General features: G+C 53.6%; 1 protein-coding gene across 2 annotated transcripts in view; it reads right to left on the bottom strand.

Annotated features, from left to right (window-relative positions):
- The window catches only part of HSPA12B (heat shock protein family A (Hsp70) member 12B), a 55,889-nt gene that overhangs the window by 28,030 nt on the left and 801 nt on the right, over window positions 1-27,058 (bottom strand). For both annotated transcript variants that reach the window (XM_067533524.1, XM_067533525.1), the window contains exons 2-8: window positions 26,744-26,793; window positions 20,644-20,704; window positions 10,189-10,289; window positions 8,864-8,988; window positions 3,829-4,015; window positions 1,926-2,030; window positions 1,199-1,315 (exon numbers count right to left, since the gene is read on the bottom strand). In XM_067533524.1, coding sequence (XP_067389625.1) covers window positions 1,199-1,315; window positions 1,926-2,030; window positions 3,829-4,015; window positions 8,864-8,988; window positions 10,189-10,289; window positions 20,644-20,686 — 678 coding nt within the window. In that variant the 5' untranslated portion in view covers window positions 20,687-20,704; window positions 26,744-26,793. The remainder of the gene's footprint in view (window positions 1-1,198; window positions 1,316-1,925; window positions 2,031-3,828; window positions 4,016-8,863; window positions 8,989-10,188; window positions 10,290-20,643; window positions 20,705-26,743; window positions 26,794-27,058) is intronic.

Here is a 27,058-nt window from a genome sequence, read left to right as displayed (position 1 = left end):
GGCCCTAGCTATTCTGCTGGCCAGGGCAGAAAACATTTTTGGTGTCCCCCGAGCAGCTGAGCAAAAAAACCCAAGAACCCAGCTGAGCAAGGTGGCAGCTCCGGTGCCCAGGGCAACCACCTTATCTGCCTGCCCCTAAGGTGGCCCTGGATCAACCCTCCAGGGGGATGGAGGATACAGACTAAATGAGGGCAGCCAGTCCATACCCCAGCCAGTCTGAGGGCATGCAGTCACAGCAGGGACTAGAGACACGGGAGTTCAGAGAGAAGCAACAAAACCCCCCAGGGGCTGGCAGAGAAGGAATGACTCTGTCTTGCTGGGTGAGTGGTGACTAGTGGGGGGGATGTGATAATAGCCGGCAAGCGTCTGAAGGGGAGAAGTGGAACGATCCCATCTGGCTCGACAGACACTCTTGAACCCAGGGGCTACACCACTAAAAAGGTGCCTGCTGCTGCTTGAGGTAAAGGAGTAACTCCACCACTGCCAGCTGTAGTAGACGGTTATCCCCCAAACGCATCAAAGACCCGCTCTGCTAGCGTGAGAGGCAACAGAGCAGGTAGTCAAGTCCCACTGCAGGTGCTAACCTGCCCCCACTTAGGCCAGCAGGAGGGTAACTCCATTAACAGGCAGTTGCAGTAGACTGTTATCCACAGCCACTAGCGAGGAGCAAAGCCCCGCCGGCTCTCAGTGTGACGCTCACACTATATCACCACAATGCTTCTCTGCCCGTATAATCCATGACTCTATAATGTATTAATTTAAGCAAGGGGTAAAATTTCAACTGCACCTCGGGGCAGACTCCCTGACAGTCAGATGGGGTGACACTGTGGAATCATCTGTGCAAGGCAGGTCGCCGAAGTCCCATTACTTGGGGCATTTGAGCTAAATTGGACAAGGGGTCAGGGAACGGACTGTAGAGAGCAGTCCTGTGCAGGTTGATGAGACGGACTAGTTGTGGTTTTAGCCCCCAGGGACTTAGGTCATTTAAAACCAACGTGAGCAGCACTCTGGAGAATATAAACTTTAAAAATACCCAGGCAGGTTAACGGAGATTGGATGTTGCAAAGAAACACCTGCCCTGGCCCAGGAGTGGGGGACTGGACAAAGCAGGACCTAAGAAATCTCTGGCTACAATGATCCTACAAATCCTTCAAAAAGCCCACAAAGTCAGGCTGTGAACCAGCACGAAGCATCTCACCTTATACGCAGCTTCCCTCATGAACTGCTTGGCCGGCTGTTTCCAGATGGCAGGCACTGTAATCACCCATCGGATGGCATTTTTCTCTTGCAAAGCCGGACATTGGTCCTTGAGCTCCTGTTGTAAAAGAAGCAGAAAGTGATAAGCAAACATCATGCTTCAGGGCATACGATGACCTATGGGTGGGTCAGGAAGGAATTCCCCCACTGATGCCATTGTGCCATGGGACAGGTGCATTATTGGGAGACAGGAGAGCTATTGGCCTAGGACAGCAGCATTCGTAATCAGGCAGGCAGGCTAATGAAATGAATGGGTTATGGAAAGAACTCCCTGCTGGGTCCTGGAGCTCAAGATGAAGGCTTTGTTGGGTGGGGGACGCTTGCCCCAACACTGCCTCTGTTCCATCTCTTCTGCGGGCTGGCATCTTTCACCCACACTAAGTTCACACAAAAGATGGCAAAGCAGCCCCTTTTGGGCTATCTAATGCCAGGACAATGTCCCACCACCCATGACGTCGTAGTTAGCATCCTAGCTGGGGACGTCTATTGATCACCTTGATTAGTTCTGTCTGGCATGTCACCTGGGACTCCTCAGTGCTTGCAGCGAAATCCACAGGGGGGTAATTTCCCAGGCCAGGCCAGCTCTGTGGGGGTTTATCCCCAACCAGCAGGGATTACACTGGGAAATTCCCCCGGATCTGCAGTTGACTCACAGACCTTTCCCCTACCTGCACGGCATGCTGCTTGAAGAAGCGAAGGGCGTGCGCAAACACCTCCAGTGCCTGGACCTTTTTCCCATTCACAGCTTCTAATTCAGTTTTCATGGTGAGGTCCTAGCAAAGCAAGACAAACACCCCAAGATTATCAGAGTCTCCTCCTGGGAGCATGCCCGGCGCAGAGCAGTTAGGAGTGAGTTTCTTTCTTTGGTGGAAGATGTGACAGACGTGGAAGTTTCCTGCAATATTCTTGAAAAACATTATTGAATTAAGTGAAGTATTTTTGGAGTCTGTATTACTGTGGGCCTGGATGATCAAAGGACTGTATTGAACAACGTGGCAGACAAGAATGGTCTTTTGGGACAATGTGTGTGAAGTGGATTTCCTGGGAAACATCTAGGCGGAGGTGAATGCAAATTCCTCTCTGTCCCTGTTATGCAAAAACCCAGCCTTTAGAAGGTACACCCTGAGGAAGGGAACAATATTTATGGATTACCTGCTCCCTGAATCTGAAGATCAATGGAAAGGAAAGACTAACCTGTTCACGGGGGTGTTATGAACTTATACCCACAGAAAACCCCCTTGGTGGGGTCTGAACGCCCGACTCCTGCCACAGTCCTTGCTGGAGGTGGGGTGATCTCTGCTCAGCTTATTAGCATGGGTTCAGACTCTTTTATTGCGCTTCGGCTGGTTTCTCTGTAATGCTTTTACCTTAAGAGTAAATGTGCTTGCTGAGAAAGAGCCGGGCGGTAAAGTCTAGCTGTGGGCAATGACAGCGAAGTGCAGACGCCCGCCTGGACAGGCTTGCTGGGAATAACACAGTGGATGTAGGGACTGTGCGACCTGGAAATACCCCAGGCAGGAGGGAGAGAGATGCGGGTCTTCGCCCAAGGACGGCGATGGCTGGGGGCCAGAAGTCTAAACAAGGTACCCTGGGTGGACCACGGCGGGGAAATACAGGTGAATTGCAGTAGAGGGACTGTGCGAAGTCCAGCATCTGGGGCGTTGACTAGGAGCTGGGTGCTGTGAACCCAGAAACTGCTACTAGAGATTCTCATCCTCTTGGGGCGATCGCCCAGGCCTCCAAATTGACCTCAGTGGGAGCAGGATCAAGCCCAGTGTTCAGACACGCGGCTGGCTTCTCCATCCACTCCGAGCTGGAGCGAGGGGCATGGCGAGCCCAGCCATTAAGCAGAGAGGAAACCAAATGCCCATTATCTGGAAGGTGCCGAGGCGTCCAACCCACTGGTGCTTCCCCGAGGAGGATGAGGGGGTAGAGCTATGTGGAACTGGCCCCCCATCTGGAAGGGAGGTGTGGGGAGAGGTGAGGGAGCACAGGCAGGAGTGAGGAGGGATGGAGATCTGCCCACATGAGGTGCTACAGGAGCTGGTGCAAAAAAAAAAAAAAAAAAAAAAAAAAAGAATCCATGCTACCTGGTTGCTGCAATCATTCATGTTTGAATTTGGGATCATGGGAAATAACAGGCTGAGATCTGTCCAGCCCTGTACAGTGAAAATATCTGCAGTTGTGAGGGTTAGAACCTCGCTTCCTCCTGCGCCAAAACCCACAGGTCCCTCCCACTTGAGCATGAGCTGGGACATAGAGTTATGTAACTCACCCTAACCCTTCCCTTTGTATCATAAATTGTTTCCAGAATCTGTAAAACAACGCTGCAAATTCACAACCTCCAAAATGGCAGCAAATCTGTGACATTTAATTACAAAAAACAATCTGGTCAATTTCACACTGGGGGAAAAAGTAAAACCACTGACTATGTCACTAGAACACAGAATTTTTTCTTTAGTACTGGAATATTTTTTAAAGTGAAACTGAATTATCCCACTCCATCCCATCTCATCTGCCCCGCCCCCTCCCCTGTGTTCAGGGTAACTGGGACGGAAAGGGTTAACTTACGCGAGTGCTGTGAATCTTCATCTTAAACTTCTCAAAGTAGAGCCAATCCCGGGCTTCCTCCGGGTCCAGGTCGTGGTAATAATCCCTTGCCGTGTAGCCGAAACTGTGGAAGGCGCCCTCTGGGGTCAGCAAAAGGCTGGTGGGGGTTTTCTGATTGGCCACTCCAGGATCGCCCCCCTCCCATTTCCTGCAATGAGGATCCAGGGCAGAGTTAATGTCCCGCCCCCTAAAGGTGACAGGCACCATTTGTAATAGCTGAGACTTTCTCTAAACTCCCGGTGAGAATGGCTATTAAATCCAGCCAGAGGCCCAGGGAGGGATTGGATGGCTCAGGGGTTGGTTATAGGGTACAGAGCCTCTCTATTATCATTATTTATATCTATTACCATTGTTCACTAGTCTCGCTCCAGGATCCCATGGCGCTAGGTGCTGTACAAATACAGAACAAAAAGACAATCCCTGCCCCAACGAGCTTACAGTCAACGTGTAGGACTAGAGACGCCGGGCGGAGGCTGAGGAAACAATAGGACAGTATTGGTCAGCGTGACGGACAGGGCTCTCCGCGCTCCAGCAGCGTAACCGGTTTTGTAGCAGTTTTGCAGGCATCACGGCAAAGAAGCGTTTGGAGGAAGGCAACGAGGTGGCTTCGTGGATGTTTCCGGGGAGCAACGCCCAAGTGTGAGAGGCAGCAGGGGAGGAAGTTCAAAGGGGCTTGTTTGAGAATGTGACCAGTAGGTGATGAGGCTGGCAGCTGGGGCGATCGGAGGCGAGCACTGACAGCGCGACAGCGAACGAGAGATGAGAGGGAGGCAGGGATAGGTCGCAAAGGGCCTTGAAAGTGATGACACGGAGGGAAGTGGGAGCGGTTCGAATCTGGCCCCGGTGAGAAGGTGGCCAAAAGCCAGGGCTTGTCTGACAAGTGTCCCTGCGTCTCAAAGGAGTCAGAGACTCCGACTTGGGTTTTGGTTGGGACAGGTGTCCCCATCACAAATCGGGCAGCTTCTCGGCCGTCTCAGCGCAACAGGCTGCAGGCTGAACGAGCCCTAATCGACTTGGAGGCGCTGGACCCGTTAGGACAGGGCAGCGTGGGAGAATCTTGCCTGTCCTGGGGATAAAAAGAGGACTCGGAGTTTATCAACGCGGCCTCACTGGCCAGCATTATTTTGCCAACCTACAGATACTCAAAAGCCGTCGTCGTCTGGCTGAGATCGGGTCCCTACCCAGCGAGTGCCTGGGTTAAAACCTGGGCCCCTTTGCTCAAATTACTAGACATTAGCAGTAGGCTAGTACTAGACGAGGCGTTCAATGACCCAGGATAGCTCTTTTCTCCCGCTCGGCTCAATAATGGTGCGCAAAGTCTTCTGCCACATTTGGGATGCCGCTGAGCCCAGCCCGAAATCGACTGATCTGAAAAAGCTCCTTAGCAACGAACCAGGGAGAGAAACAGCAGAGTCCAGCTGGCGGGCCGAGGGGAGCCGGAGGCAGGGTGGGGGAGGGCTGGGTTGCTCGTGGTACCTGGCGGGAGGGGGGCTGCTGGGTGGAATATCAGCCGGCTCGGAAGGAAATGAGCGGTAACCCTACCCTGCGAGGTCAGCGCGCAGTGAATGGAACCTCTGCACGGCCCCTTCCCTGGCTGCAGCTAACGGGGCTGCGAGCTGTCGACAGGAAAGATTAGGGGCAGGGAAATGAGTCTTAAAAAGCATCCGTCCTTTTATGTATTCCTTACTCGTCCCTGGGGCACCAGGCCGGGCGCTCCCACCAAGCGTCTGTGCTCCTACCCGCGCGGAGAGTCTGCTCCGTTCCCAGCCTCCTCCTTGCTGACTGCCTCTTCCGACCTGCCCATGTGTCCGCACGCCATCTCCTGCCTCCCCCCTGCAGCCTTCCTGGGTACGGCTGTTGGAGGCCCAGGACAATTCGAGTTGCCTGACCCCTGTGCTACGGCCTAGCATAGCTTCAGTCACTTGCTTGGCTATTCGGACCCCTGTAGCGTGACATCTTCCGGTTGGCAGAGATGAACAGGGCCACTGAGTAACCTTGCAGATGTCTCAGTGTCTGCACACCACGGCACAGAACACGACGAAACACACAACATCTGCTTGCAGCTGCACACAGATAACGGTGATGGGAACAAGAAGTTACCCTTGAACGTCTGGGGTACACTGTTTCATTGCCAAGGGGCATATTTGTACACTGCCCCTCCTAGCACCAGATTGACGGCCCCAATTATCATGGTGAGAATGGAACGTAGTTAAGGGTGGAAACCCAATGTAGGTACTTAGCATATATGATAATGAGTAGAGAGATAATTGGGTGAAGGTTGTTTATGGAAGCTATAAGAAGTCACTATTTAGACAAAGGGGGGCACTCCATCAACACCTGACTCTGCGGGAGGTGCTGCCGGTGGGACCAGAGGATCCGCTGACTCCCTGGCGGGGCCCCTGAAGAAAGCCGTTCCTGTATACAGCTTCTGCGTGACTGCTTAGCTCTCCAGGCTTAGTGAGTATGAGATATTGTAGTTAGTTTTAGGCTCTGTATCTAACTACTATATTTATAGAAAACCTTGCACATTAAACCTCATTGATCTGCAAATCGGGCGTCCCGTGTCTCACTGGTATCCACACTGATCACAAAGTGTCCAGTAGCAACACGTCTACACCGCGATAAAAAACCCACGGCACAGAGTCTTGGAGCCTGGGTCGAAGTGTAGATGTAGCCGCCGGCACCTCTGCCTCAGCCTTCCAACACCCAACGGTCTCCCGGCCTGGTCCCCCTCCACGCCCTTACAGCTACTGCCTCCGTTTCCTCGCCTCCACATCCTCTGGCTCCCACTCACTCCGCTGCACCCGGCTCGTCCTCCCTAAGGGCTTCGTCTCCGTCTGGCCGTTGCCTTCAGCACCCTCCGCCCCTCCCATCTCTGGGACTTCCCCCCCTCAGGGTTGTGGGGCCGAGTGGCTCTTGCCCTGCCTCCGAGACAGCTCCCTCTTCCACTCCCGCCCTCCATCGGTGTCCCTCAGGGCCGCCAGCCCCCGGCCACACTCACCTACTCTCTGGCTTCAATTAACCATAATAATGGGCCTGGTAAAACTGTCCCGAAACAATGGGCCAACCCTTCCGGCTGCCGGCGTTTCTGTTCTCTGCCACAGGTGGCCCCACGGTCCCAGGTGAACCTACCTGACCAACCTCTGAGTCTGAGACCAAAGAACGCCCTCCATGTGCATCTGGAGATGGGTGCCCTCCGACCAGGGGCTGACCTGCTCTGTCTAAGCCATCAACGTTTGGTGAAAGGCACCTCTGGAGAGACGCTGAAATTTCTCCTATCCGTCCACCCCACTCACTGCCCTACAGCTGAAAGGATCTCAGACACCACCTGCCTCTCTCAGACTCAGGGGCTGCTGCTGCCGCCGCCAGGACCTCTTGGATCGTTCAAAGGAAGCGGCCCGAATTGCTTAGAAAACGGAGCTAGGATCTTGCTCTCCAAAAGGAAGGAGGGTCTTGTGGTTAAAACACCGGATCGGGCTCGAGATCTGGGTCCCAGCTCACTTACAGACCCTTTGCATGAACATGGGCAAGTCACTTAATTGCTCCGCGCCTCGGTTTCCCCATCTAGTGAATCGTACGGTGGATGGGTAAGGCGGTGTCGCCACGTAGCAGCTCTGTCTTGGCCAACTAGCTGCAGGAGGTATTGCTAAACATCTGGACAGAGGACATCCTGGGATGGCAGGGTGGGGGAGTACGAGCAGCCTGATTGTCCAGAGTAAATCAATTACTGGGGGGCGGAGGGAAGCCCATAACAGACAATCTTGCTGACTAGCCAGAGCCGGGCTAATCTGCTCTGGTTCGGTTTAAGAACAGATGTACTGAGCTCTCGCACAGTGACTCTGCCTCCTCCTCCACCCCACCCATAGCAGAGCCTCTGACGCTCGTTTCGCTGCACCCCCACTCCTCGGGCCCAGCGTGCACCTTCCTGACCTCAGCCTCCACCCTCCCGGCTCTCAGAAGATTGGCGGAAACCAGGAAGAGAGAGGAGGAAACAGCGTACCGGCTAGAGACGGGCCCCATCCGTAACGAGGGGGCCTGGATCTGGGTGTCGGACATTCAGCCCATTAGGGCTCATTATTAAATTAGGATCCAGACTCCAACGCTTCGGGGAGGCGAGAGGAATTCAGGGGCAAGTGGTAGGACGCCGCCGGAGGAAGGATTGCCCAGCGGTTAGGGCATTAACCTGGGATCAGGAGACTCTCTGCTTTGCTAAAGGCTTCGTGTGAGACCCAGGATAAGTCTCTGGGGCTCTGTTCCCCAGCCGTGAGGTGGGGATGAGAGAGCTACCCTGCCTCGTGGGGGGTGGGGAGGGTAAATATGTTAACGCGTGGGAGGTGCCTAGATACTGCAGTGATGGGGCCAGCTAACTGCCTAAGGCAGAATGAAGATGGGACCGAAAGCAGCGGCACATTAGGGCCCTAACCACAAATCCGTCCTTGCAGGACGCGTCCAGCCCGGGACAAGCTAAGCACAGTGCTTGGCTCTACCCACCCTGCAATCAAACGTGCAGACGGCAAGAGAGGATTCCACTGATGGAGAAGGAAAAAAGGGACCATCCTCCCTGGCCAATGCAGGATTGATCCCTAAAGCTTATTCTGCAGGGCGCTGGCCAGTCCGCTTTGAAATGACTCACACCCTGATACTTGCGCCACTGCCCTTGGGAAACAAGCCCAGCCTCACAGGCACCTCATCTAGCCGGGTTTTTTCCTTTGCTTAATGTTGTCCCGTTACTCCCAGTTCTCCTCCTCCTGTTCCCAGCTTCCCTCCAATCCCCAGGGATGCTGGGGGAGGAGACTCAGCCTGGGTCTGAGGGAGAGATGACTCAGTGATAGAGAGAAGGGGAAACCATCCATCAGGACAGGGTTAAGAGAGTGGACAGACAGAGAGCTTGTTCTGTTAGCAATCCTATTCCCCAGCTGCTTTGGCATGCAGAGAAAGGCCAGACTTCCGCCCACGGCAGCCCCCCAAGCCATCTTCCCGCAGAGGGACAAGTTACCTCATCATGTGAACGGCCTCGGGGGCGTTGGAGAAGCTGAAGGCATAGCCGCTTGAGGTCGTGCCAAAGTCGATGGCCACCACCACGGAGAAGGAAAGGGGGCGCTGCGTCCGAGTTTCGTTCCTCTGAAATACCACAAGAGTCATTAGGAGCAGCCAGACCGGATCAGCACAAGGTCCGTGTCATCCAGGATCCTGCTGTGCCAGTTGCTTTAGAGGAAAGTGCAAGAAATCCCACAGTACGCAGTGACAACCTGCCCATGGGGAAACTGAGTCCCGGTCGTTACCGGTTGGTTTATACCGGGAAGCATGGGGGTTTATATCCTGCCAAAACTCCGGCACTCATCATTAATGTCATTCTGGATGTCCTCATAGCCATACAAACCTCTCACCCCCACTTTAAAAGAAACATCTAGCTAAGCTTTTGGTTTCACCGGAATCTTGTGGCAATGAGTTCCACATGCAAACTTAGCAAGGTAAACAGAGAAGGGTTGTGGATAGGGCTGGAGAAAGAGGAACTGTCTACGCTCCCTAACTCTCTGCGCCTCCTGTTGGCACTGGCTAAAGGGGCTTTTATGTTTATTATCAGAGAGGAGCTTGAACCAAACTCCCTAAAATTGAACCCTCCCAAACTTTGGAAGAGTTTGGATCCAGATGTGACCTTTGTTGGCCCAGCTCATCTTCAGTGATCTCAGACACATAAAGATCTCTCTCCCCTGTGCGAGACCCCAACTTTCTCCCTCTGAATAACAGAAGATATTGTTGATGTCTTTACGTTACCACTGAAGCTTCAGAAACAATTTAGGATTTGCCCGACAGGTGCACATCAACGGACCACCTTGTCCAGGCTCCTGTCTCCGACAAGAGCTGACCACAGGTACTGCAGAGGAAGGTGTAAGAGTCCTCCTCCCCTTCCCCACACACACAGTGCAGGTGACTGAGCCATACTGTCCCAGGCAGGAAAAGTTCCTTCCTGCCTCCAGCTAATGATCATTTTATGCCCTGAAGAAGCGGTTTAGTAGCCCTCATATCAGGGGTCTGATTTACTCTGTCAAAGCGATCAGGTACTTATGGGGAGATATTGAAAGGGCCTTATCTGGCCAAGCCACTCCCTGCCCCGCACCTAAAGGATCTCAGGAACCAGACCAGACCCTACAATTTGTGGTTTGGTAGCTGGCCCAACTCAACGAGGCAGCGGATAGCAGCAGAAAACGGTCTGGGAAGGAGTAGAGCAAAGAACAATTCGATGGCCACTATCCAGGTGCTGCCTCCCCGAGATTACCCAAGATGACACGGCTGCGCCGTTAAAGGCAGATGCTGGCTTACAGGTGACTGGGAGGGCGTGAGCGGCGCGATGTTGCAGCTCTCGTTGTGCATTCCTGGGGAACTGGGTGGGGAGGGCGTCTCAGACCTCTCACCGTTTGTACCTGGCAAACAAAGAGAATAAAGATTATAACAGCATTGGATCCATTTCTGCTAACAGCCAGCACAGGGGCTCCGCCAGTGACTTCTTACATGTCATCAGGCAAGTCATTTTACTCCTCTGTAGCTCCGCCTCCCATCTGCATCGGGAAGAACAATAATCCTTGTAACGCATTTGCCGTCGTGGCTCTCTGTCCCCTGTTTGTGCCGTGACGGCATTCAGGACATGTCTTCACTGCACACAGTTAACCCGGGTGGGTCTGGGCACCAGGTTAGCCTAGCTGTGGTGGCGGCATGTGCCCAAAACCTAATACCAAATCCTGCCCGTGTTACTGTGTCCTCACTGCTTCTGTGCTTGCCCATGTGTGTCTGGGGGCACATACCGTGGTTCTTTGTGCTGAGATTTTACGATTCTTTCTCAGCCAACTGCAGGAGAACTTGTCTATCCTTTGGGGAGAACTGGGGGAAGGCACTGAAGGACTATCTACATAGCCAACTCCAGTGATTTTTGCCTGCATTTGTGCCGCAAAGCGGGCGGGTTCCAGACTGAGTTAAAGCAGAGCCTGACCTCTAACCCCATGGGGACCAGTGATCATGACTCAGTACCATGTAGCCTGGGCAAACAGAGGACAGTTCTAAGCAGTAATGTATATATACACACTCGGTGCTTCAGGTGGGCTAATTTCCCAAATCTGAGGAATATTATGAGTGAAACTGATTGAGAGGAAAAATTCAGACATGAAAATTGGGAGTTCTTTCAGAATAGTTTACTAGGTGGCCAAAAAGCCATGATTCCACAACCGAGAAAGAGGACAAATTTGGGTAAAAGCCCATCCTGATTAAGAGGGGAAGTGAAGACAGCAATTAGAAAGAATAACAAATAGAAAAAGGGGGAAGTAGATAGCAATTAATATATAAATGAAAAGGTACAAAGTGTATGAAATTGATAAGGGAAGCTAAAGACATCAGGGAAAAATCCACAGCAGGCAGGGCTGAGGAAAATAAGAAAGCTTTTTAAAGTATAACAGGAAAAATGAATCCTAGCAATAATACAGGCCCAATACTAGATAGGAATTGGAAAACTGTTAATAATGATGCAGAAGGGACAGAAGAGTTCAGTTAATATTTCCATTCTGTATTTAGAAAGAAGCAGGACAATGTACTCGTATTATATGAGGATGAAGTACTTTCCATCCCATTAGTAACTAAGAAGGATGTTAAACAGCACATACTATGGATGAACGCTTTAAAATCAGCAGGGCCAAATAATTTGCACTGAAGAGTCCTAAAAGAGCGGGCCAAGGAGATCTCTGATGCATTTCTGTTAATTTTTAATAACTCTTGGAATATTGGGGAAATGCCATAAGACTGTAAGAGTGCTAATGTTGTGCCAATATTAAAAAAGGATAAGTGGGATGACTCAGGTAATTATCGACCATTTAGCCTGATATCAATCCCAGATAAAATAATGGAAAGCTTATACAGGATTCAATCAACAAATAATTAAAGGATGGCCATGCAATTAATGTCAGTCAAAATGGCTTTAGGGAATATAGGTCGTGTCAACAATCTCATTTTTGGTGAGCTAAGAGGTAATCATTCAGATGTAACATACTTAGACTTTGTAAGATATTTCACTTAGTATCATGCAACATTCTAATTAAAGCATTCGTGCTATATAACATCCTGTTTCAATAAATTAATAGCTGGCTAACTGCTGTCAAAAAGTAACTGTCCAATGAGGAAGCTTCATTGACTGGAGTTGTTTCTTGTAGGTTTCCACAGAGATTGGTGCTAGGCCCGATGCAATTCAACATTTTTACATTTACTTCCAGCTTATTGATAAAGTCACTGCTGATCAAATTTGCAGATGACACAAAGCTCAGAGGAGTGGTAATTAATGATGAGGATAGGGCAGACATGCAAAGCGATCTGGATCACTGGGTAACCTGAGCTTCTTCAAACAAAATGTGTTTTAATCTAACCAAATGCAAGGTCAGACATCTGGAAATAAAGAATGCAGGCCATCCCTCCTGCGTGGAGCACTGCATCCTGGATAGCAGTGACTCTGAGAAGGGTTACGGATCAGAGCGGACAAACAATTCAACATGAGCTTCCAGTGTGTTCGTGTGGCCCAAAGGGCTAATGCGATCCTTGGATGTATAAACAGAGGAGTGGGAAGTCGGAGCAGGGAGACGATTTTACCTCTGGATATGGTGTCCATTTTTGAAAAAGGCTGTTGAAAGTCGGAGAGGGTGCAGAATAAAGCCAGAAAAACGATGCAAGAGCTGGAGAAAATGCCTTATAGTGAGTGATTTAAATTGATCGATCTATTTAGCTTATAAAAACCATGATTGAGAGGTGATTTGATTATAAGTGTGTGTATAAGAACCTTTTCGGGGGAGGGGGGAAAATAACAGGTGTTAAAAGGCTCTTGACTCTAGAGGAGAAAGGCAGAACAAGAACCAACAAGCTGGAAGTTAAAGTCAGATGAATTCAAATCAGAAATAAGGCACAATTATTTAACAGGGAGGGTGATTAACCCATTGGAACAAACTGCCCAGGGAAGTGGTGTATTCTCTCTTTTGGAGTCTTCGAATCCAGCCTGGATGTCTTTTTGGAAGGAGCTTCAGTCAAACAAGTATTAGGCTCAATGCTGGATGAACTTCTGTGGCCTGGGCTATAACAGGACGTCACATTAGATGATCTCATGGTGACGTCAGGTCTTAAAATCTATGACAGCAGAACCGCGATTCTACAAACATCCATCTTATGAATGACCTGTTCAACCAATCATATTTCCAGACAGAAAAGAAAAACCCCTGTAACAAAAGCCGTGTGGCTGAGGAACAAATTGGCATCCCTTCACATTCTGATGCGCTTGATGCATTGCAATCGCTTGGCAATGCTTTGAAGGAGGAGAAGAAAATGACGAGGTTCGCCATACGGCCGCTTGTGCGCTGGATTCACTGTGATTTTGAGCTGTTCAATTTTATGAGCTTTCCGTTTTATGAATTCCCCGAGCCTCAACGAGTTTGTAAAATAGGAACTCTGCAGTCGCTAAAATTGATGCAAACCCCCACAAGAAACTTGGAAGCATTTGGACACAGATGGAGATTTCGCAGCTTGAGGCCATCTCTGGTTATTATGAGCCCCTGTTCTCATGCTCGAAGGTGGGAGGAAAAGCCTGGAAACACGCCCTTCCTTGCAAGCACAGGCTGCTCTAAAAAGGGCCTCTGTCCCTCCATCCATCTCCGGTGTCTAGCTCACCATCTAACCGGTGGCGTCTAACATTTGTCTCCAGCAACGTGGGAGTTGACAGTGAAAGAAAGAATAACCGTTCGTCCCTGAGGAACCAGCTGGTCTGTCTGTCCACCGTCAACTCCAAGCCACCCGTCTCACTGCAGAGCCCGTGCAGATAGGCAGTGCCAGCCCTTGGGGTTTTGCTGCCATTTCTGCCCCTCCGCCCCACAGTCCGTCCCTTGGGCATCATGCTCACCCCCCGGGCGGAGCTAGGCGGTGGCCTGCGTTTGCCTGGAGGGCACAGCCGACCCCCCAGCGCGGTGGGAACCAGGGATGGCGTGAGCCCCATAAGCACACGCGGGAACACTCTCTCCGCTGGCACCTGGCCCTCACCCCTGCAGGGTGACTCGCCACGCTCCGCCCCCGCCCGCTCGCAGCACTCCTCCCAGCGCATGGTTCCAATTAGGAGAGAGAGTTAATCATCCCCCTGCCAGACCACTTGCTGACTGACAGTCTCCAGCTGCTGGCGGGGGGGAGAGCAGGGGAAGGGCGGGGGCGGGGCTGGCTTTCACTTTATCACCCTGCAGCCACCCCTGCCAGCGGGGCAAAGAGGCTTAGCAACCCCAGGCTTCGACTGGCCCCCTTCGCAGCTGGATCTGGACTCGCCGTGCTGGGCTGGGGGCGCTGGCTGGCTCAGCCCGTCGGAGAGGAAGGCACCGGTTTGGAGCCAAACGACGACAGACCAAGGCGGCTGGCACCCCGGGTCTCAGTTTGGGCCCAGCCTCCGTGCCTGCAAACGCAAAGTGCGATCACATCAGGAGACGGGCCCAGGTCCGAGCCCCATGCCTGGGCAGAGCCCCCACTTTGCAAGGTGACGCGCGTCCCTTCCAAACGGCTCCGCAGATCTCATTAGGCTGACCGCATTTGTCGTCCTGATTCTGTCCCATTGCCGGCTGGCTCCACCTAGTGACCGGGGAGCTCCCAAAGACCCGCAGACCGTGACGCGAATCCAAGACATGACCAACGTCCAGATGTTTATCGGAAGGCTCCCACCCTTCCGGCCTGCAGAATGGGGGCGGCAAGGGCTCCGGATCTGCCCGGCTCGGCACTGCTGGTCCTGGCTGAGAATCAGAATGTAGGATGCTCCAGGAACTTAGACGCAGTCTCTCTGGTGACCCTGGCCTAGGACCAGCAGAGGGTTTGGCTGGGATGAAGGAAAAGTCTCTTTTTTTCCTCACTGAACCACACGACCGTCGCTCTCCCTCACTCAGTTCGGGCAAGTCATGACACCGCGCCGTGCCTCAGTTTCCCCATCTGCGACATGACCTCCACGGCAAGGCTTGACACATGAAAATTCATCAACCTTATTCAAGCGTTATCAGAAGCTGCTCATGAGCCGAGTCCCCCGGGGAAGAGACTTACGCCCCTTCCCGACACCAGATCTGAGTCAAGTGCCCCCGGGCAGAAATAAGTGAACAACAAATAAAAGTGCCGGGGGAAAACAGCAAGTCGTTGGGAGCTGCCTGACACAACGGGCACAAATAGCGGTTTCATTTCGGGGAAGCGCTGAATCTATTTTACTTCTGTGGCTGCCCATTGCCAGAGTATCTGAGCGCTTTAACCATCCGTACCGTAGAACACCCTGATAAGGCAGGGCAGTGCTGACACCCCTGTTTTATAGATGGGGAATTGTGGCTCAGAGACAGAGTAAATGCCTGGCCCAAGGGGTCTGTGGAAGAGGAGAGAACTGAATCAAGCTTTGCCAAGTTTTAGGTTAGCACCCTGCTGTCCTTCTCTCTCTCAACAAAGGCTGCTGGCTGAGAGCTGAGCTCACTGCGTGTATCTGTATCGCCCACTGATGGGTTCCCCGCCTCCCCCAGAGCGTCTGCAGAACCAGATTTTGTACTTCTCCGAACATTGCTCTCGGATTCCTTCTGGGATTCGTTACAGATAGTTGCTACTGACTGGGCCTAGAATCATTGCCTGACAATACACGGCTCCATGCCATTTGTGCTTGCTTTCTAAGTGGGTTTCACTGTAGCCCGGTGTCTGTGCCATTAATATTTGATTTCAAACAAAAAGGAAAGTCAGTCAGGACTTTGAAACTTAATTGAAAGAGAACGGCGCGGTGGAGCCCATGTGCGGGGAGTCAGGGGTGGGGGATGAATTAGGAAACACTTTAGTAAACAGTTGCTTTGAGAGCTAGAGAGGCCATGGAACAGTTTTGTCTGGGGCGGTGTAGCTGCAAACCAACTGCGTTGCAAAGCGCTTGTTAGTGTTACAGTAAATAATACAATTGCAGAACTAAATAATAAATAACACCAACCAACTGCATTGCAATGCGCTGTGCAGCGTCACTGTAAATAATCCAATTGCAGATCTAAACAATAACTAATACCGGCGGGTAGCAAGAGAAATTACAAGGGAGAGGGGCAAAGGGGCGCAGTGAGGTTTTCGGCAGAGTCTCTGCGGTGAGGTGAGAATTGGGAAAGGACCCGCGGTTGTTTCCAACCAGTGGGAGCTGCAGAGAAGGAGATTCTTTCTGCAAAAGGGGGTGAGCTTGTGTGATGGGGTGTAGAGGAAGTTGGTGCTGGCTGGGATAGCAGGGAATGGAGGAGAGAGAGGCTGGTGAAGCAGGATGGAGCAAGGACACCAAGGTTTTCAAAAAGGAGGGCAGCTTCCGGTTGGCTTTGGAAACGAGGGGCAGCCAGCTGAGGCGTTAAGGACAGGACTCTGGAAATCATGCTTCTCTGTGCATGGGAGAAGATGGGCTGGACACTGGGGAATGGATGACTGTCTGGATCACAGTCACTTGGGGAGGCCACAACTGAGATCAGGGCCCCATCGTGCTGGGCGCGGCCCACACCCATTGTGAGAGACAGCCCTTTCCCACGGAGCTTGCAGTCCGTACAGACAAAGGAGAGATGATCTCCCCCCGTTCCCAAATGGAGGGGCAAGACACAGGAAGAGTAAAGCCACGGGGAGTCTACGGCACAGCCAGGCTTTGAACCCAACTCTCCAGAGCCCTACGCGTGTGCTGTAACCACAAAACCCTTTTCCCTTGTATTACTGCTATCCAGAGCCAAGTACCTGGAGCTGCCACTGGCTCCAAAGGAGTGAGATCAGCCCCGCAGTTAGACAGCTAACACAGCAACAAACACACACCACGGGCGGATGGAGGAAGACCCAAGAGTGAAGGACGGGCAGGGGACCTGGCTCTTGGCAGGGTTCATGCTGCGTGAGATCTGCTCTCTGCTCCGCTCCGCTTCCCCACGTCCCTTTGCGCTGTGCTTTCAGTCATCGCTGAGGGCAGCAAATGTTTAATTCCTCCTGCGTGCTGGAGCAGGCGTGACGCGGTGAGCTGCTGTGTGCCTCTCCCTTCTGCCCGCATCAGCAGATCGGAGTCTAGTAAAGAAACCAGGCAGGGGAGCTGCTCCGTTAGCTCCAGTGGAAGAGGCTTTTAAGAACGAGCCGCCGCCGGTTCAAACCCTGCTCTTGGCCCAGCTGAGGAGGATAGAACTGGCCTAATTCCAAAGACTGACCCAGATCTGAGCCAAGCACCGGCAACCTGAACCTGAACCTGACCCGAGAGTGTCGAGGTGTTTTCAGAACCCAGGGGCTTCAGGGCTTTCAGAACCCAGGGGCTTCCTGCTCCCCACAGCCCTTGCCCGTGGTCTGTCTCATGCCCATAGAGTCGGCGTGGCAGCTGCATGCCCTGCAGTGAGGTGGCGGCAGCTGGCAGGAGCGAGGCAGGCGGCTGGCAGGAGGTGGTGATCAGAGATGACCTAAGAGGCTGAGGCTGTGTTCAGACCTGAATGACCCCGACGCTCGGAGTCAGGTCCTGGCGGGTGCAGGTCGGTTTGCAAGGATGTAACAGGGACCGTTCTCCAAGGCAGCCTGGTGCATAGGAGGAGGGAGCAAGAAAGCAGTCAGTCCCGGGGGTAGTGGGCGGCGTGGGCTAGCCAGAGTCCTGAGAGGGAGGTGGGCTCAGCAGGAAGACGTGAGTGAACAGGTGAGGGGGATGAGCCTGTGCCGACCCCTTGGGGCGATGGGCCAGATGGGCGTTGCTAGGGCTCTGCCCTCTCGAGGATCGTGTGACCTGGGGCGTTCGGCGTCCTGGCATCCCCTGGAATAGATGAGGGAGTTCTAGGAATCCTGGGCCAAAGCCTGAGCATCTATCTCGGGGCTGAGTCGTTTCCAGGAGAATGAGCGTTCCTGCCCCTTCGCTCACTCCACAAGCTGCAAGCCGAGACCTCGGGGTGACCCATGTTACTGGAGCAGAGGGACCGACTCTGGCCTCCGGTCCTACCAGAGCTGAAAGCCAGAGCGAGACGGGTCAGGCAGGAAGAAAGGCCCCACCCCCAGGCCTTCCTGTCCGGGCTTCTTCCGGTGCAGCAGCTGCCGGCCTTAGAGCTCTTGGCTACGCCCACTCCTTTTGGGCACGAAACACGAGGGTGGGGAGGTCCCCCCCCACAGAAGGAAGATCAACCCCCGCTTCTTCCAGTGAGGAGCCCACAGAGGGTCCAAAGCGGGCGTAGCAGTGTGTCGGCATGCAGCGTGACCCCAGGGCTTTGATGTGACAAACGCCTCATCCTCAAAGCCTTCCCAGGGGCCATCCCTGTACTGCGCTCAGCCTCCCTCTTCTATCTCGCTTGAGAAGTCTCCACGGGCTGTCGGCACGCTGGGAGGGATAGAACTCCAAGCCCCCTTCTTCTGAAAGCGCTGGTCCTTTGCCTTTGAGCTGAAGGAGACTCTTCATCAAACTCTGAACATCACAGGGGCTAGGACACGCAGTTGAGCAGCTGATTCCATCCAGCAGAGGGCGGCGGAGACAGACACCAGCTCACTCATGACTGCCCGGGGAGGGGACGTTCTAATGCAGAACAGCGTCCTTCGCTTTCGGCCCCCAGGAGTTCACTTGCACCCCAGCTGTTCCACAGCCCCCGACCTGTGGGCCAGAAACACTGCCATGGTGGCATGCCCCTGGGCAGATGGGAGTGGGGGCTGGGCAATGAGATGGGGGCCACAGGGAACTGAAACGTCCCCCAATCTAACCCCTTTCAGCCTAGATGCCACCTGTTTAAGGGGCAATTTACCCCCTCCCTCCACCCCTTTGTTGTCACCACACCCACATCTACTGCCTTTTCTGCTGGGCCCTGCACCAGGGACCTCTGCTGCTGCTGTCTCTGAGGCCGCTGAGCTGCTGGTCCCCTGCTCCTGTTTCCTCCTCATACTGGGGACAGAGACGGATACACTCCCCACATCAGACCCTGCCTGCCCTCAGGGATGGAGGACGGAGCCCCCTCAGTGCGGCCCTGTTTTGTAAGCTGCATGCACTGTGGGATTGGCTCAGCCCGGCCGACAGGAGCTGGTGCAGAGGCGGGGGACCCAGTGGGCTCACTGTGGAATGGCAAAATAAACCCCCAACCTACACAGTCTGAGCTGCTTCCACGCTGCTTGGGTCCTGCACGAAGCCAGCTGGATCCAGGCCCCCCAGAGGACGAGTAAGACCTCAGCTAGTGGTGCAAGGATCTCTGAATTGCAGAGGCAGTTAATTTCTCAACCTTTTGTCGGGAACACACACACCCTCCCGGCAGGGGGACCTTGCAGAGTTTGGAAAGGGTCCCATGACCAGCCCCCAGTAACAGCAGCAGTGGAAGGAAAGCACACAGCGCCAAATAAAAAACACTACACTCGCTCACAGTGACACCAGCCCACACTGTGGTGTTCAGGGCTCTCTAGCATGTGCTGCATTACAGAAGGCAAGTAGCTCTCCTTCTTGGTCCTCTCCTAGGTCCTTTTCTTTACAAATCCCCTCTCCCCCCCCTACACACACCCTGCTGGGTTCTCAAAATATACCCTCAAGATAGGACTCTGCAGGGCATGACTGATCCACGGGGCAGCCGCTGCTGCAGAATATTTTCTGTGCTAACATGTGTTGTAGTGGCTACAGACTCTTCCGGGTCATCTTCCGGCTGGTTATTAACCAGCGACTAAGTCAGTATGCTGCAAAATTTGGCACAAAAGTTTGAACCGGGGTCTCCGGGAACAAAAGATTAATCTTTAATTCAAGATTATGTCATGTGATGAAACCTCCAGGAATGCATCCAACCAAAATAGGCAACTGTCATTGGGCCAGGTCTAGAAATTGAGGCGAACTGCAAAATGGGAGTGTGCATTTAAACCCCCATTTCATGATATTGGGTTGGTTTGGCTCAGCCCCATCTTTACAGTCCGCACATCTCTGGATGTCTCTTTCGAACCACACCCAGCTCCGACTGGAACGGCTTTGTTAGTGGTGGAGTCCCAGAAGGAGGTTGTGTGCAGGAAGCACTGTAATAAAGCGAGTATGTAAAGCTCTTCTCTACATCCCTGATGTCAAAGAGTCCTCGACATAAACGCAACTGAGCAAAGAGAAGGTTAAGGGGTGACTTGATCACAGGCTGCAAGTACCTACATGGGGAACAGAAAGCTGATAACGGAGGGTTTTTCAGGCTAGCAGACAATGGTATAATAAGAGCCAATGGCTGGAAGTTGAAGTAGTCAAATTCAGATTGGAAATAAGATGCAAAGTTCTAACATGAGGGTAATTAACCATGGGAACAAATTCACAAGGGTCGTGGTGGATTCTCCATCACTGGTAATTTTCAAATCAAGACTGGCCATTTTTCCAATTCAAAGATGAATTAATCCAGGGCAGTCCTATGGCCCGTGTTATACAGGTTACACAGTACATTGATCCCAGCTGGCTTTATAGTCTATGACGAGAAAAACACTACTGAGGAAAAGAACTACCAGATCACAGCACATGTTGACCAGGCTTGTGTGACTAATCCTAACCTCTGAAACTTGCACCCCTTCCACAGCCCAGCAGAACATCTCACTGGCAGGAGGATTTTCCTGATATTAAACCTACATTTTCCTTTCCTTCATTTTGTCCCATTGCTGCCAGGTTTCTCCCCACGGACCACGTCCAATACTTCTGCTAACTAATACCACGCTAGCTATAATCCTCTAATGCTTGTCTCTACCATATCCAACTACCTAGGTCCTTACGTGGCCCTGACCACCAGACTATCCGAGTACCATAGCATCCGACCCACCAATCAGTCTTACCTATCTGGAGAGCGTGCATCCCAGGATCTAGGAGCGTCGACATCTTCACATACCTTCCGGGCTGCAAATTCAGAAGAATGTAGGGGTAAGTTTTGTGTCCTGTGTGCAGCATGTTCATGAGAGGCCTTTGAGAAGGGCTCATGGCATCCCCCGCTAGTGGCTGTTCCACAAAGAGGACAACGGACTACTACCGCTGCTAGCTAGGGGGGTTACTCCTTTAGCTCCCTCGGATGAGGTTTGTGTTTCGGTGCCGAAAGTTACAGACAAAGGCAAGCCCTCCTCTGCCCGAGGCCAAAGGCATGCAATGCTTGCGCTGCTCTGCAGACCCTGCCCCAGCTACTGCCTTGCTCCACCCCACCCCACTCACGGCCTAGGGGCTGGTGTGGAGGGCAGCCACCCTGGCGCCAACTGCCAGGGTGCGCCATACCACTGCGCCAATTTATTTATTGCTTTGCTCTGATTGGCCGGCACTTTTTAAATGACCACGTTCTGCTCTGCTGATTGGCTGGCTGTGTGTGGGGGTTGGCCTGGCCACGGTGGTGGTGGGGATGGGGACACCAAAAGCATTTGCCACCCCTGGCTAGCAAGACAGCAATGGCCACTCCTGCCACCAAGCCACCGCCCCGTGCGAGCCGGCTCCGCGGCATTTCCTCTCCCAGCCAGGCAGCCCTGCTGCCGCTGTGGAGCATCCCTGGGCTCCAGGCCTGGCATTTCTCCTGCCTTGCTCATCTGTCGCACTCCGCCCTCCATCTCCAGCTCAGACCTGTGCCCCACGGCTGCTCAGGACACCTCTCCCCAGCAGTCGCGCTATTCCCCACCCCCCCCGCAGCTCCCTCCAGCTGCCGCTCATCACACCCGGGACCTCTGTGAGCATTCGCTCTGGAGCTGGGTCAGGATTTCGGACAGCCCCGAGCTGTTCGGACCAAGGATTTCGCTTTGGGACCATCCCAACAGGCTGGAGATCTGCCTAACACGACAGCCCTGCCCCAGCCAACTGCGCTAGGTCCCCCATGGCGCCCGGGCTGGATTCCTCATGGGCCACCTCTCTGCAGCGGTTTCAAAGTGCTGACCAAGATCTTCCCAGCAAGGACACCACCATAATGAATGAGGCGGAGGAGGAGCGTAGCAGGGGGCTGTCCCGGAGCATGCCTCTGCCACGTGGCCCTACAGGCATCCCACCTCAGGTCCTAGGATCCGCCGTTGTGGGGTCTTACTTATGAAATCTTTCCAGAATACAGAGTCTTCGGCCACTCAGCCTGACATCCTTCTCCTTGGTTCAGGACTCCCATAGGCATCGTGCTGGGATTAAGGCCAGTAGCCAGATCTAGTCCTGATTTATGGCGCTTCTCGGTTCAGGCGGCTCAGAGCCGTCCTGCCAGCCTGCGTTCTCCTCGGCAGGGTGCCCGCTCTCCCTCTTCCAGGCCTTTCAAATTGAGAGGCTTCCCTCTCCTGTACACTCCGTCCTGGCCTGACCTGGCCACATGACCTGCTATCATGTGACTGTGAGAATTCTCCAGAATGAGTCACAGGTGGGGCTGGACCCATTACCTTTTAATGGAGCCAGTCACCACCAGGCACCAAGGACTCCTTAGTGGAGCTGAAGAGGGGAACTGAAAAGTGTTGGGGCTGAAAAGTTTTCGATTTTCAGTGTTTTGGCAAAAATATGCATGTTTTTCTTGAAAAAAGTTTTCATGGTTTTGTTGGGGGGAAAAAAAACAAACATTTTTGGCCAAAAACTGTTGGTTTTCAGATTTTGGAAAAAAGCTATTTGACATGCAAAGAGCATCTGGCACAGAAAAATACTGACCAGCTCAACTCCTTCCTTTTGAGGATCACGGCTCTGCAGAAGGTTAGAGCAAATCACACTGGATGTCGCCAGGGCTGGTGTGCGGTGGAAAGGGCTGCCTTCAGATGGGCATGTCCGCACTCTCCAGAATCCCCAGCCCTGGGAATGAGAACCAAGATTAGCTAATCCGGGAAGAGGCCTTGTTCGAAGCCAAACCCTCCCACACGCTGAGATCCAAGTTTCCAAGTCCCTGGCAGCAGCCTCATGAGAAAAGGGCTTATGTTAAAAATGGCAGGTACCAAGCCATTTCCTAAACGGATGCCTTTCTGCTCTGGCTGCCCCGTTGCCTTGTAAATGAAACCCTTGATGCAGCAGGAGGAGAAGGAGTGATGAGAAATTGAGCCCCATGCGGCCCAGGGATCTAAATCTGCTACGGGAATAAAACATCAGCTGTAAAAGAGGGGCTGTCTGATGGAATGGGAGAATTTACAGCAGGCTGGAGGGCTGGCGCTGGGAGAAAGCGGCTGTCCTGCAAAGCACAAGACTGCCTGGTGAAAAGATCGTTTCCCAGGAGTTGAATAACTACTTTCCAATCGGCTGCTCTGTGAATCACGTCTTGAAAGCTCAGCTCAAGGCTCCCCTGGGAATATACGTCTCTCCCAAGCATGGCAAGTAGCAATACTCTGGCTGTAGCTTATCATGAATTATCGATGGATGTTTGTTCTGGCAACCGCTGCATCACACGTCCACGGAGAGCGTGCAAGGCAACAGACTGGAGACAGCCGGACTGACAGCTATTCTAATGCACACAGCGCTGGGAAGTGTCAAAAGGATAGCTAGCGCCCATGGTTTTCGCCACACCAACAATCCCCCTATGCAGAAGGGACCAGCAAAGAGAAGACCAGGAGAGCTAGACATTTTAGAAGGCTCATAGAGAAGTCCTCTGAGCTCACCTGCCCCACCCCAATTCCTCTGCACCACTCCTGGCCACTAACACTCTCCCATTGGCCAAGGCAAGCTCAAAGCAGCTCTTTCTGGAGCGCGCTGCTCATTCTGGGTTAGCCAGCAGGGGTCACTCAAGGCGCCATTTCTTTCTTCTTCTGCTTTTTCTTTTTCAGGCGAAGCTTTTAATTTCGAATGACAGTGAGATACTTTGCAAAGGTCTTTGTACTTACTCCCGTGCTCTGCAGCACGACAGGAGACGCTAGTGAGGTGGCCAAGTTCCCCTGCACTGCTGAGGTTGAGGTGTAGCGTAGGCAGGGAGGGGAAACGTTAATGCCAGCAGGCCTGATTCTCAGTTATGCCAAGGCTTCTTCACATGGCAGCAGCCTCAGAGGCAGAGAGAGTGGCCCTCTGGAAGAGCTCTCAGGGCCCGTAGGCAGAGCAGCCCTGAGGCAGGGAACATAAAGTTGGTTTAAAGTCACATTTTCCCCTCCCGTTCTCGGGCTAGGTACAGGAACTCTGTAACCCAGAGTGGGTGCTGCTGGGTAGCTGTCACGCCAGGCTGGCCACGCGAAGGAAGGGGCTTAAGGCACAGACAAACCACGTGAGCTGTGAGCCTCGCAGATCTCCTGCAATACACAGGCAGGGTCAGGGCTCGTTCGGAGCAGGAGGCGAGGGTGTTGCGAGAAGCAATGCTGAGTTGTCATCCGGGCAGGCACTTTCCTCTGAGGCAGCAGCAGACACGATACCCTAGCCAGGCGCTGGGAAAGGAGAGCTAAAACGAGGTCCTGGCCACTGGTGTCCAGTGACAATCTCATGGCCTGCCCCGCCCCGCCCCGCCCCGCTTCGCTGGGGTACCTCAATCCAGACCTCCTGCCCCCCCGGCTAGCCCGACCCCGTCCCCCATTCCTGCAGCCCAGCTGATGCACCTCAGCGTTGACTGTGCAGCACCAACTCCAGTCCCAGGCTCCCACGCATCTCCCGGGCCTTCCCCCGGACCCCACCATCGAATTCCTCTTGGGCAGAGAGCGGCTGGGGGCAAAACTTCTTGCCAACAGAGGCTCGGATGAGACCCGCTGAACTCAGACTTCCTTGGGAGCGAAAGCAAACTGGGAATCCCAGACCTGGGGGGCAGAGGCTGCAGGTTGTAACCCACGGTGGCTGTTACCGCGCCATCAGTATCTGCAGGAGGGTGGAGTACCACGTTCTGTCCCCTAGGCCAGGAACAAGAAAGAGCCGTGGTCCCTTGGGTCTCTACCTGGTCCCTCCTGCATCTGCCATCCGCTCTCCTCCCAAGGGCTGATTTTATTTCTCGGGCAGAGGCCGACTCGCTTAACGGAGCAAAGAACCGAGGAGACTGTGGGGTCGGGGGGAATGGGGGGGGAGCAGGAAAGGGGGAGCAGGAAAGACTGTGGGGTCGGGGGGGGGGTGGGAGACTGCAATGGGCTCAGTGCCGCTCCCACTTTGAAGCAGCTTTCGCTGCAGGCCTGGCTCATTCCCGGGGTTGCCGCAGCTCCAGCTGCCAGTAAGCACAGTCGGTCCTCACGCACCCAGCGTCTGCCTGTCTGGCTAGCTAGCTCGGTGGGGTAAATGCGGGTTTTCTCTCTGTCCTAGACTGAGCTCCACAATGAGCGCCACACCCACACCTGCTTGCACAGTCTTCACCACACACACCTCATCTGTCTGTGCGCGCGCGCGCACACACACACACACACACACACACACACACACACACAGAGTAACCAACACACACACACACACACACGCCTGCCCCACCCACCCACCATCACCTCCACACAGCCCGCCGCTGTAGCCCGCCGCCCCCGAGGCATGCACCTCCCACCCGCACACACCTGGCCAGGCGCACGCACACGCGTGCCCACACACACACGGACACAGTCCCCCACAATTCACTGGGAAAGGCTCGGAGCAGCTCAGCTCCCCGCAGCACAAAGCGCCGTGAGATACGCCCCCAGGAGTCCTCGCGACACACGGGGGGCGCGGCACCAGGGAGGGCCCGGTAACTCGGGTCGGACTTTGCTGCACGGCTGCTCACAGCTGGGTGAGGTTAACCTGGGGGCTCAGACGCCCACTTCCCTGCATAAGCCAAATGCCTGGGCTCTGGAAAACTCAGGTGGCGGAGGGGATACTTGGAAGAACCCCTCCCCACCCACCCGCCAGCGCTTGCTGCTTTGGATCAGGTTGCAAACAGTGCAAGGAGCAACATTTCTTAGGACTGATAGTATTTCTGCTTCCATGGAAACCAGAGCGGGAAATAAATTAGCCACAGCTCAGGGAAGTCGGAGCTGGGAGTGGCAGGCTGGCAAGCGTGCTGAGCTCACCTATAAAACAGGGGATTCGGAGCCAAACCTCCTGGGTTGTACTTCTTACTTTCTACCCACTCAGTGTGTGACCTTGGTCAAGTCACTTCACCTCTCTGCACCGCATGTCTCCCTCGAACATGGCACTAATGGAGGCCATCTCACTGGCAGGAGCGGCGTTGCGAGGCCCAAGAAATGAGTGTGTGATAATTGTTCTCAGATCTGACGCTCTAGAATTGCCAAGTATTATTTGCAGAGAAGGTCCCTGGCGCCAGCTAAGGAAATTCCGAGCCAGCTGTAAATCTGGCCTCTGAAGCGTTTGACCTCCCATCCCAATCAGCCCAAAGGTCTATTGCAGGCTGGGACAGAAAAGCCCCAGATTCCCTGTGTGATATTAACAATGGAATCAGCCTTTTTGTCAGCCATTTGTTTGAAAATACGCCAGCTTCCTGCTGGCAGGGACTTGACTTTGTACCATGGAGGCAAGGGAGCAGGACCGCAGTGCCCCCTGAGCGGAGTGGGGGCAGGCAGTGTGTCTCCCGGCACAAACAATTCACAATACTTAGGACTGGCTGCATAGGATGCGGGGCATCTGCAGAACTCACCATGCTTCACAAAGGCAGGTAATTGGCAGGATTCCCATAACACCAAGGTACAGAGAGGCCAAAGTCACCAGGAGAGCCAGGGGTCAGACCCAGAAATTCAGACTCCTGGTCTGCAGCCCACACGCTCTCCCAGAGGTGGGAATCGAACCCTCGGCTGCCGACTCCCCCTGTGCGCTTGCTCCACGTTTCCTCCCCAATCTGGCACTAGAACCCAGGAATCCCAGTGGAGCGTACTTCCCTCCCCACATTACAGCCCACCCTCAGACCCCTCTCTTCAGCCCTGCCCTGTGTCGAAAGCCCTCTCCGGCTCACTGCACGTTCCACACTGGCAGGCAACCGAGTGCCCATTCCAGTTCGAGTGAATGCCTGCTGCCCCCTCCCACGTCCCCCCAGCAGCGTCGCCCCCCCCAGCCCAGAGTCTCACAAAGGGCCCCGCGTACGCTCACCTCGGAGATTCGGCGCAGGGAAGCTTTGATCACGCCCGTCCCAAACGCAGCTGAAACGAGGATGCCTTTAGATCCAGCTGTGCTGCTCCTGCACGCTCAGTGAGTTCCCCGTCAGCCCAAAGACCCTCCGAGATGCCTTCAGACACCACCCAGGATTTTCCCCTCCGTCTTCTGATCCCCCCTTTCTCCCAGCAGACGGTCCTGCCAAGAAGGTCGAACCCTGGCCTTGGTGCGTTCTCCCACCCTAGCTGCACTTCTGTATTTCTGTATGGTTTCCTCCAACTTCCCAAAGTCCTTTCCTCCCACCCCCTGGCC

Source organism: Emydura macquarii, unplaced genomic scaffold (genome assembly GCF_026122565.2).
Source record: "Emydura macquarii macquarii isolate MOO-44397 ecotype Brisbane River unplaced genomic scaffold, CSIRO-AGI_Emac_v2 contig_3345, whole genome shotgun sequence".
Lineage (NCBI taxonomy): Eukaryota > Metazoa > Chordata > Testudines > Chelidae > Emydura > Emydura macquarii.
The sequence above is the reverse complement of the archived record's forward strand: the minus strand, read 5'-3'. Positions and strand labels throughout refer to the sequence as shown.